The following is an 11,690-nucleotide window of genomic DNA, read 5'->3' as shown; positions in this document are numbered from 1 at the left end:
TGACAATCTTGAGCCAGCAGAATGGTGGTGAGATTAGAAGTGATAAGCTGATCCTGGGAGGGGCATCTTGTTCCTAATAGAGTTAAAACTAGGCAGGGTAGCAGGTGAAAATGAGATGCCAAATAAACACAAGTAAGGAAAAGGTCTGCGGAAGTGAACTAAAACATTATTCTCCTTTTCAGTGCTATGAGTTAAAAAGAAAAGCCGTGATCCCCATAGCCTACAGAGCTGTGCCTCAATGTTTCCTTGATCTCTTCCCATTTTTCCTTCTTTCTCCCTAGGAAGGCAATGACCAATCACACAATCATCACCAACTTCCTCCTCATGAGCTTCTCTGACGTCTGGGAGCTACAGATCTTACATGCTGTGCTTTTCTCTTTGATTTATCTGGCAGCCCTGATGGGGAATCTGCTCATTATCCTTGTCACTACCATTGACCAGCGCCTTCACACTCCCATGTACTTCTTCCTGAGGCATTTGTCTTTCATAGACCTCTGCTACATCTCCGTCACTGTACCTAAGTCCATCCTCATCTCCCTGACCCACAGCAACTCCATCTCTATCCCTGAATGTGCTACCCAGGTATGCTTTGTGCTTCTGTTTGTCTGTGCTGAGCTGGCTTTACTGACAGTGATGTCCTATGATCGATATGCAGCCATTTGCTGCCCCCTGCACTATGAGACCCTCATGAGTGGAGGATCTTGTGTGCAAATGGCAGCTGCTTCCTGGGTCAGTGGGAGTCTCTCAGGCATCATGCACACAGTCAGCACTTTCTCTGTACCATTCTGTAAAGCCAAGGTGCTTGGCCAATTCTTCTGTGAGATCCCTCATTTGCTCAAACTCTCCTGTTCACAGCCAAATTTTGCTGAAATTGGAACCACAGTTACAACTACAATTTTGGGACTCGGCTGTTTTTTCTATATTGTTATCTCTTATGTCCACATCTTTTCCACCGTTCTAAGGATGCCGTCCACAGAAGGCAGGTCCAAAGCATTCTTCACATGTCTGCCTCACCTCATTGTGACCACTGTATTTTTTACAACTGCTTTTGTTGCTCATGTAAAACCTACCTCTGACACCCCCTCTGTCCTTGACCTGTTGGTGTCTGTGTTCTATGTTGTGGTACCACCCACCCTAAACCCTGCTATCTACAGTTTGAGGAACAAGGACATGAAGGCAGCTCTGGCAAAGTTGATAAAGCAAGGGTATCTTTGTTTGTGATGTATTTGTTCATCACAATAATCTTCCCACCCATACTTTCTTTTATTTTTCCTTTCAAATATGATGACATTGTAGAAAGATATCATCCTGCTAGAGTATCCAACTGAGCTCTTCATATAGTTCTGACATCATCTACCAATGGTATGTCAAATGTCACCTTGCTTTTCTAGGTTTAAGACTTCTATAGACAATGAAGGGGCTGGCACGGTGCTTTTTCTAGCTGTAATTTGTTTTATGACAAATTCCCTCATCTCCTCTTCCTTGTCTGATCCTTTCTTTTCCTTTTCCACTTTTGAACTATAATTATATACATTTTCTGGGACAGGTTGAAAACATACAAAGCTATGTCCAGACATACATATTAACATATAGGCTAATAATGGATTAAGCTTCATGAGATTACTACTGTATATTAATAGTTAAATAGTAAAGGGAATGAACATCTGTGACTCTAGTGACTTGTGTTTTCAGTCTTTTTTTAGTAGGAGTGACTGGACCTGATGAGGAAGCTTCCTCTACTAATGTAGATTTGTATCTACTCTGAAACTTATATACCAGATTTGGAAAGTTTCTTTTTTATATCCGTCCCACTAGACAATCCATTTAAACATCACATTTTCCTTATTTTTATGACTAACATGATGAACTGAGATGATCGTTTGATTTTATTCAGTTCAGGCAGAAAATCAGCAGAATTATGGAGTTATTCACCTAAGTGTAGCTGGTCCAACATAAACATTGGAAAAATTGTATTAGAATTGCTTATGTTACAAGTCCTGGCTCAATTGTTCATTTTGCCCCTATCCATTGAAAAGCAATAAGAAAAATGAATTTTTCCTGTTTGTGCTGCTGCTGCTCAAATGGATGATTACCAATTGATTCAACTGCAATTATATTAGCATTCATTCACTGAACCAGATTACCTAGAATTTTTTAATTTTATTTTTCAGGTTAGAGGGAGGGATGAGAGTAGAGACATTTGTGGATCAACAGAATGAATTACATGACATTTTAGGAGGCTCAAATGGCATCAAAGGTGGCTCAACTTCTGTAGAGGCATTGGAAAACACCAACAACGTTACTACTCTTATGATAAGCACCATCACCATTGCCATCATCACCAGCATCACCTCCACTACCACCATTGGAATTATCAAGTAGAAATATGTGTATACCCACACATACATAATATATATATATACATATATATATATGCACAAAAATACATATATCTACTTATTTATAAATAATAAGTAATTTTGGGTAGGCAGAGAGATATATGTAGAGTTGTACTAAGAAGGAAGTTGGCGGTTCTTTCAGTAAATGGGAGGACAGAGAGCATTTCAGTCTTGGGGACCAACCTTTGTAAAAGTATGCTTGTAAAAAAATGACATTTATGGAGAAGAGCAAATTGGCCAATTTGATGGGATGTAGGTTAGGGAAGGAGAGTAATTTGATATCAGTTGGGTAAGGCAGGTTGAGTTCAAAATGTGAATGCCTCTGAATGCTAAAAACAGGAGTAGTATTTTTTCCTAGAGGCAATTGGTAGTAATCGCAATTATCCTGGCCCACCATCATTGACACTGTTATCACCAACATTAGCAGCAGCAACATCCCCACCATCTGTGTCGGTAGACAAAATGGTCTTTGTTTTCTTTGAGTAACTCAGTTTATTTCATTAAGCCTTACTGGCTTATGCTGGGCCCTTGGGGTCCAAGGTAGGGCTAACTCCAGGGAGGGCCTAGTTTACATGTCTGGGACAGCAGAGGCTTTTAGACCACGTGGGTTTAGGTCCGCCTCTTTGTGATGATTCATGGGGCTGGCTAAAGGGAGATGGTAACTCCAGAGTCATGTTCTATTGGGTGTTAACCTAATCTACATGGATATGAACCTCCCAGGGTCCTAAGGCGAGGGGCCAACTCAAGAACCAAACAGCTCTAGTCATTCAGGCAACGCTTGATGATGTCAAAAACTCTATAAGAGGAGAGAAGACAGCTAGAAGATCCCTTTTTCCGTTGGAGCCAGAGACAGCTATAGCCGAAGCTGAAGCAGGAGCTGCCGGTAGCAGAGTTGACCCACGTGTGGACTGAGGAGTGCTGAGCAAGGACTTGAGGCCAGTGGGTAATCTTCTTACCGTAGAGGGGAAGCATGTATATGATTTTGCTTTATACCATCGTGCTTCTCTGTGGCCTCCTGGTTACTCTTGTGAGGCAGACTTATTGGGCCTGGAAGATTTTGATCAAAATATCAAAATGGAGACGCTGGTTTGTGGGTCTGTTACTTTGGAGCTTAAATACATGCTTTAATTCTTCTGCCTCCTACCTATAGTATTCCCTATATCCTGCAGTTTCAAACCTTTCAGACATATATATGATTCTCTTTGAAATCATAAATTCTGCCTTCATAATACACCATCATTCCCATGATTGCTACTCTCAACATCACCATTAGCACTACTATCAAATGTATCAATCCCCTCATGACCCACTTCCATCTTCTACAAGATCATCAGCATCATGATTAGTCACAGCAAAACATATATATTTATATTCAAGTCTTCACTGATGGGCAAGGCTAAGAACATAGTAAGAATGCGATCAATAATAACCATTTCTTGTGTTTTTTATGTTAACAACTTTATGATTAGTTTAATAGCCAAAAATGAGAGCATCAAAAAGTGTATACTAGGCACCTACCAAATTTCAGGAATGATAACAAACATTGGGGATGCTGAAAGTGGAGGGGGGGGATTGGGGATAGGTAGTTCAAGGTATAGGGCACCAGGCCTGAAGTCAGAAACATTCATCTTCCTGAGTTCAAATCTGGCACTTACTAACTGTGTGACCTTGAGCAAATCACTTAACCCTGTCTGCCTTAGTTCTTCATCTGTAAAATAAGCTGGAGAAGGAAATGGCAAATCACTCCAACATCATTGCCAAGAAAACCCAAATGGGGTGATGAAGAGTTGGAATAAAATGACTAAACAACAAAAATGAAAAAAATCCAAAGCAATCCCTGCCTCAAAAAACATAAGTTCTAATAACATATGATGACACCTATAATGGAGTGGTGGCCAGGCATGGAGCTTGGGTTTGGGTGGTCAAAGAGGCAGTGAGTTGATTCACAGAACAATTAGCTGTTGAGCCTTTTCCATAAGCATACCTAACATTGATTTATTTATTGATGGTGGAGCAGGAGGTGGAAGGAAGGGAGGAAGGATTGGGTAGGGGAAGTGCAGGCAGTGTAGAAGGGCATATGGGGAAAATGGACTGAGTGGTTGTGATATACGCTCTGCCTCAGAGCAAGCTACCTGCACCTACATAAATAAATCTGCAGTCAGTTACCAATCAGGTTGATTCAGTAGCAGGCCCAGAAATTTAAACCTGAATGTATCCACTTCCCTAGGTACAGGAGGGATAGACTCTGGAGTTCCCATGTTCAGCATCCTAGTCCAGTTGAGTAGCAAAGAGACATCTTTAATAAAGGCTAGGTAATGTGATCTGGCCAGATAGGTCTAGACTGGAGCTGGTTACAGTGAATGGATTGCTTTTACACTCCCTCAGTGATCTATCAGAACAACTCAGGTCCTGTATGGAGCTCCCAATGGAAGTCAACATTGATCCATGATTATCTTTCTAGAGCTTTCAACAAATTTAAATGTGACCTTTATTAAGCACTGATTGTGTGCAAAATGCTGTGATAGTAAAGGGTAGTAAAGGGAGTAAAGGGCAAAAATAAATTAGAAACGGTTCTTACCCTCATGAACAGCTAGGTGCTATGCCTGGAGTCAATAAGATTCATCTTCGTAAGTTCAAATCTGGCCTCCGACATTATTAATCATGTGACCCTGGGCAAGTCAACTAACCATTTTGCATCAGTTTCCTTATCTGTAAAATGAGCTGGAAAAGGAAAAGATAGACCACCCCAAAATCTCTTCCAAAATACTCCAAAAGGAGCCACAAAGAGTCAGTAATGACTGAACAAAAGCAATTTGCACTCATGATGCATTTAATCTGTTTGGGTGTAGGATATAGGCCAAAATAACTACAATGCAGAGTAATATATGATGGATGAATAAAAAGAGGGGACAAATTGTGATAGGAGGCTCCAGGGAAGTAAGTCTTTACAGACAAAGCAAGCCTTCCTGGCAGAAGTCTTCATCAGGAACTACAAAGTAGAAAACCTTGACTCACACGTTATTAAAGATCCAACAACTATTTCCTGAGTTCTTGTTATGTACAAGTCCTTGGGCCAGGCACTGCAGATAAGGAGACAAAAAGGAGAGAGAAAATCATTGCCTTTCTTCAGCGAATTTAATTCTCTTAGGGGCTACGATAGGAACACGGGAAAGTCAACACAAGGTAACTAGAAGAGGGTAGTGGCATGAAGTAGCAACTGGGAAAGAGAAAGAAGGAGAGGGAGGGACCCGAGGTGAACCTCGAAGGAAAAATAAGGATTTGGAAAGGCTGAGGTAGGGATGTCTGTACTCCACACCTGAGTTATGGCATGTATGACTGTTAGGTGCTATGTAGGTGCACAGAAGGGAAACCACAATATAGATCTCATGGAACAGTGAGCCATCCAGTTTGGCTCAAATGACTGAAAGAGCAAGAGTAAAAGAAGGTTAGAATGGATGGTTGGGAACCAAGTTATAAAAGGGTTTAGACACTAAGCTGAGAGGGTTGTGATTCATTCCATAAGTTTCCCAAAATAACAAAGCTGTCTAGCTGGAAGGAACTTTGTTGTTGTTGTTCAGTAGTCAGACCCAACTCTTTGTGAGCCCATTTCAGATATTCTTGGCAAAGATACTGGGATGATGGGCCAGTTCCTTTTCCAGTTCATTTCACAGATGAGGAACCTGAAGCAGACAGGATTAAATGACTTGCTCAGGGTCACACAGCTAATAACTGTGTGAGGCCAGATTTGAACTCAGGAAGAGGAGCCTTTCCAACTCCAGGCCCAGTGCTTTCTCTACTGCACTTCCTAGCTTCCCCTGGAAGGAATTGTAGGGGCCTTTAAGTCCAACCCATATTGGCAAAAGAATTTTCACCCCAGCACCTTTGCAAAATGGCCATCCCATGTCCTGTTTGATTAGGAAGATAGCATCATGTAATGGACAGACTTGGAGTCAGCAAGACCTAGGTGTGAATCCTGCCTCGGACAATGACTAGCTAGGCAACCATGCGCAAATCCCCTAACTTCTCTGGGACAGAATTTCCCCACCTGTAAAATGAGAGAGCTATACTTGACAACCACTAATGTCTCTTCTTCTTTTTAACCTGTGACCCTTTGATCTATAAATGAGGGGATGTCACAACCTTATTAGGAAATTCCTCTTTGAGAAAGCAAGTTTGTTATTGTTCATTTGTTCAGTTATGTGCCACTCTTCATGACTCCATGGACTCCAGCATACCACACTTTTCTGTCTTCCACCATGTCTCCAGCTCTGTCCAAGGTCATGTTCATTGTTTCCATTCCATTCCATTCCATTCCATTCATCCTCTGCTGTCCTCTTCTCCTTTCAATTAGTTGCTAGAATAAATATACCTCCAATCAAGATAACATTAGTCTCTCATTAGTCTCTGCAGTGGAATTCCACGTTTTGCTCTTGGTTCTATTTTCTGGGGCAAAGCAGTACCAACCCAACCTTTCTTCCAGTGAAGTTCCTTCAAATGCTTAAAGAGCTCCATCATCTTCAAGGTCCTTCAAAGGAGGGGCACATAGCAGAAACACAGTGCCTTTCAGCATCCTGCAAGACCTCCTCTTGGTGGTTTTTGGCATATAGGTGTGATTCCTAAAACGTGTTTAGAAATGAAAGTGTGACTCCAGATGTAGCCTGACTAGGACACAATACGGGGGACTCCTCACTCCTCCTGGATATTCTACCCATTTTACTACATAAAAACTCACATTATGTCTCAGGGAAAATATTTTACAATTGACTCACATTGAGCTTATGGTTCCCTAAGCCCCTCAGATCTTCCTTTTCAGATGAGCTGCTATCTAGCCATGCCTAACACTGTCTTATACTTGTGAAGTTCATTATTTTTGTTTTGAAATGTTCTTATAGTTATCCTTCCTATATTTATTCTTATTTAATTCAGCCAACGTTTTTCTCCAAGATATTTTTGGATTATACTTCTGCCATCAGGTGTGATAGCTATCCACTTGTTGTTGTTGTTAATTCATTTCAGTCATCCTGACTCTCTGTTGCCCAATTTTGGGTTTTCTTGGCAAATATACTTTATTTGTTTGCCATTCCCTTCTCCAGCTCATTTTGCAGATGAGGAAACTAAGGAAGACTGGGGTAAGTGACTTGGCCAGGATCACACAGCTAGTAGGTGTCTGATGCCAGATTTGAACTCAGCTGTTCCTGACTCCAGACCCAGGGCTATCTGCTGTGCCTCCTAGTGGCACCATCTATTTGTTCCATCTGAAAATTAGACATGACATGACCACAACCTATTCCTTAATCTGTGTCACTGATTTTTTTTAAGGTAAAATAACCCAGGGCCCAATGTGTATCCCCTGTGCACTCCTCTGCAGACCTCCTTCCTAGATGACTTTGGATCACTAAAAATAACTCTTTGATTCCGGTGATTCTATCTGTTCAAAATTGAACTCATATTATCATTGTGTCCGTGTCTCTCTCATTTTTTTTCCTTAGAAATAGGATAAGAATCTTTATCAGATGTTTTGCTAAAACCTTGGCAAATTGTATCTAGAGAGTTCTCCTACTCTACTAATTTAAGACAATGAAATTCAAAGGATTCACAATGTATTCATTCCTAATGATGTAACTCCCTCTACCACTGCAGATTATAACCTTTCTGTGACTTAGTAGAGAAGGCCTTAGAATTAAGTACACAAGGAGTTACCAGAAGCACATAGATATTATGTAGCTCATCTAGGGACACAATTACTGTCAGAGGGGGATGAATGCAATCCCCTATGCCACCCTGCCTCCAACTAGTACACATTTTAGTAAAAAAAGGGAAATAGAATTATTCTGGAATCCAATATTCTTTATTGCAAAATTGGTTTTATTTGTGATTTTTGATTTTGTAAAGCAGTCATTTTTGGATATGTCCCATACCCATTAGTCTCTCCCTTAATATAAAGAAAAAGCCAATCAAATTGATGGACTGACATAGTGACCGTGTCTGACAATGTATACATTTTACACTTGGGGTCCCTCATATTTCCAATACCTTTCATTACCTGTTCTCCAGGAAATATTATAAGACATGTTCTTGATGAGTCCACCCTTCCTCTTAATGATGGCTGCTTTATATTTAGGTATGCACTGAACAGTACAAATCTTAATTACCAGTTTAGCAAAGGGAGAGCCTGCAGCCTCCTCCCCCTGCTTCCATACACACTTAGCGAATGCCAGGGTTAAATGCCAGGGTTATGGGTTCACCACACTCATTTAAAGGTCACCTAACTTCAACTGGCTGCTTGACAAGCTCTTGTTTTTTTCCTTACTCTCTTATGTTTATCTTCCTGAGGTCTAGAGTGTTTATTAATCCTTTTATGAAATGCGAATTCTTTGAATTACATTGTGATGAAGGAATATGATTGGTTAATTTATTTCAAATAAATAAAATTGCAAACTATTTTTCATTTGCTGCTTACTTTGAGCCCTCATTGCAGCTCATTAACAATTAATTATTTAATCAAATGGAGAACATTACTTTCCTAACAGTAAATATTCTCCATTATATATAATTATACATATGTTGAAGCAATTGAATATAGAAGATTTGTGAATAAGTGAAAAAATTAACCTAAAGACATACGTAATCATTGGTAACACTTTATCTGTGATTGATGCCATAACCAGAATTACTTCAAACCCTTAGTAAAATAGTTGTTGACTCTTCCTCAGTTTTTCTGTACCCTGTTATTGCTTATGATGATGTGTTGGCAACCAAAGATGGGCTCCTTAGCACTTAGTCAACAAGTGCCCTTGACTAGTTTGGCTTCTTCCCCTGAACTGAATGCTGTTTGTATGTTGGACTGGAGTAAGCTTGTCGGCCCCTTCACCTTGCTTCCCTTGCTTAAGCTGATGGAAAGAACCTGTGCTTTCCCAGTCAACCCCTTCACCTTGCTTAAGCTGATGGAAAGAACCTGTGCTTTCCTGGTCAACCCCTTCACCTTGCTTAAGCAGATTGAAAGAACCTGTGCTTTCCCCGGCGTAGCTTACACCCGCGCAGAAGCCGGATGGTTAAAAGCAGCTCCCGTTGGAGCCAGAGGCTACTATAGCTACAGCCACAGCCACAGTCACAGCCACAGCCACAGCCACAGCCACAGCCGAAGCAGGAGCTGCCAGTGGCAGAGCTGACCTATGGGAGGAAGCTGAACAAGGACTTCAGGCCAGTGGGTAATCTTTTTACCATAGAGGGGGAAGCATGATTTTGCTTTATGCAATCATGCTTCTCTGTAGCCTGGAAGCTTTTGATCAATATATCAAAATGGGGTTGCTGGTTCATGGGTTGGTTACTGTGGAGCCTAAATATATGTTTTGATTCTTCTGCCTTCTACTTTGAGAGTTTCTTATATCCGGCGGTTCCGAACCTTTCAGACATGTTTATGATCCTCTTTGAGATTATAAACTCTGCCCTCCTAATACAGCTGACTAAAATCCTTGAACAACGTTCTTACTGTTTCTTTTCAAAATTGCTCCTTCCCCCCCCTCTTTGTCTTCTCTTTAGAAGTCATAGGAAATGGTTTCAGTTCTCTTAGACTTTTCATAGAATCCTCTTTATCAACATTTTTCTCAGAAGTTGTCTTTGATGACTGTAGTATTTCTTCACAAAAATAGCACATGCCACAAGTAGGAAGTCTCTCCATCCAATCCTTTTTTCTGTCTTTTACAAAGATTCTTCTCATATTCTATTGGATGGTGGATAAAGTGCGTACCCTCTCCTGGACTCCATAGAAATAAGTAGCTTCACATCAAATCATTTTCTAAAATGACTTTTTAATCTGTCAGCACAAGCTGCTTTTTTCAGCTTGTCATTTCCTTTATCTCAGCACTGATCTAGCTTTTAAAGAAGCAACAATGTTTTCCACAGTCTCTAACACTCAAAACAGATGTTGCGTTTCTCCCTACAATCAAAATTATTTAGTCCTCTGAAAGTTCTACATGGGTTTTGTTATTCAGTCATTTCATACATGTCCAGCTACTTGTGACACCATTTAGGTTTTTGTTGTTTTTGTTGTTGCTGCTGTTTTGGGGCAAATATACTGAAGTGGTTTGCCATTTCCTTCTCCTGGTCATTTTACAGATGAGGAACTAAGGCAAACAGGGTTAAATGACTTGCCCAGGATCACACAATTAATAAATGTCTGAAACCGGTTTTAAACTCAGGTCTTCCTGACTCCAGGTGTTCTATCCACTGCACCACCTACCTGACCCTCATATAGTGGTACCAGGTTGAAACCAGATCTAATTGACCTGCAAGAGCCTGTTGTTAAATTTACAGTATAAACAGTTAAATTTCAGAAAGCAGCAACTCTCACAAATCAGGACTTGATTTTTTTTTGTTTTGCTGATTGCTTAGATTGTTGTTTGTCCTTCATGTTCAAAGATGACCAAAATGACATCACAAGGTGGAGATCAATGAACAGTGTGTCCAGCTGTGGCTGATTATACCAATAAGAGCTTGAAAGGCTCGACCACAGAGTGGGAATAAATGGTTCATCTCACCATTTGGGAGAAAGATGTCTCAAAATTTGTATGTCTCACATTGCTTAGACTTAAGGAAACAGTGATAATTCAGATTAAAATTATATGTGTAGGTACATTTTTTTTCCTAGAGAGCTGTTGTGAAGCATTTGCCAGAACATGACTGTATTGCTCAATAAACTTTGCTGAAGCTCAAGCAGCAGTGCAGTGTGATGCTCAAGGAACAGAATTATAAGCAGACCAGAGGCCTGAGGACTGTCGGTTAACAATAACAATATTTCACATTAATATAGTGTGTTAAGGTTTGCAAAGTGATTTACATCCATTATCTCACTTGAACTTCATAAGTCCTCTGACTACATAAAATGTGACCTTAATATTAAAATATAGAAAATATATCTCTTAATGCTATTTTGACAATCTGGCTAGCAGCTGTTGTGGGGTGAAAGACCAACACAAGCCCAACAACAAGAATGCTGCCAAAGGCCAGGTTCCTTTGATCTGCTTTACTAAGGAAAGCAACATTAAGGGGTTGACAATCTCACTTTAATCCAGCATACAAATACCATTCACTTAGTTTGGGGAAAAAAGCCAGTACCCTGAACTTCAGAGCAAATACAAACAAATTACAAACATCGACAGACAGACCAAAGACAATTCATAGTTACCAACATCTAAGTTCAGCCCAGGAGCTCATAACAAGGGCTGGCACAGAGTCATGCCCACCACCACTCCTGTGGGTAAGAGCTCCAAAAAATAGAAAGCCAACCCCTGG

The 11,690-nt window shown here is 40.5% G+C and overlaps 1 protein-coding gene across 1 annotated transcript; it reads left to right on the top strand.

Annotated features, from left to right (window-relative positions):
- The first annotated feature begins 288 nt into the window (after nucleotides 1-288).
- Nucleotides 289-1,221, top strand: LOC118836214 (olfactory receptor 14A16-like). The gene has a single exon (XM_036743560.1). The coding sequence runs from the start codon at nucleotides 289-291 to the stop codon at nucleotides 1,219-1,221; it is 933 nt and encodes a 310-aa protein (XP_036599455.1).
- The last annotated feature ends 10,469 nt before the right edge of the window (nucleotides 1,222-11,690 follow it).

This window comes from Trichosurus vulpecula, chromosome 2 (genome assembly GCF_011100635.1).
Source record: "Trichosurus vulpecula isolate mTriVul1 chromosome 2, mTriVul1.pri, whole genome shotgun sequence".
Lineage (NCBI taxonomy): Eukaryota > Metazoa > Chordata > Mammalia > Diprotodontia > Phalangeridae > Trichosurus > Trichosurus vulpecula.
Note: the sequence above shows the minus strand (reverse complement) of the source record. Positions and strands in the feature narration are given on the sequence as shown.

What these genes read in the sequence shown, in the direction of transcription:
- LOC118836214 (XM_036743560.1), top strand. Translation starts at nt 289, where the DNA reads ATGACCAATCACACAATCATCACCAACTTCCTCCTCATGAGCTTCTCT.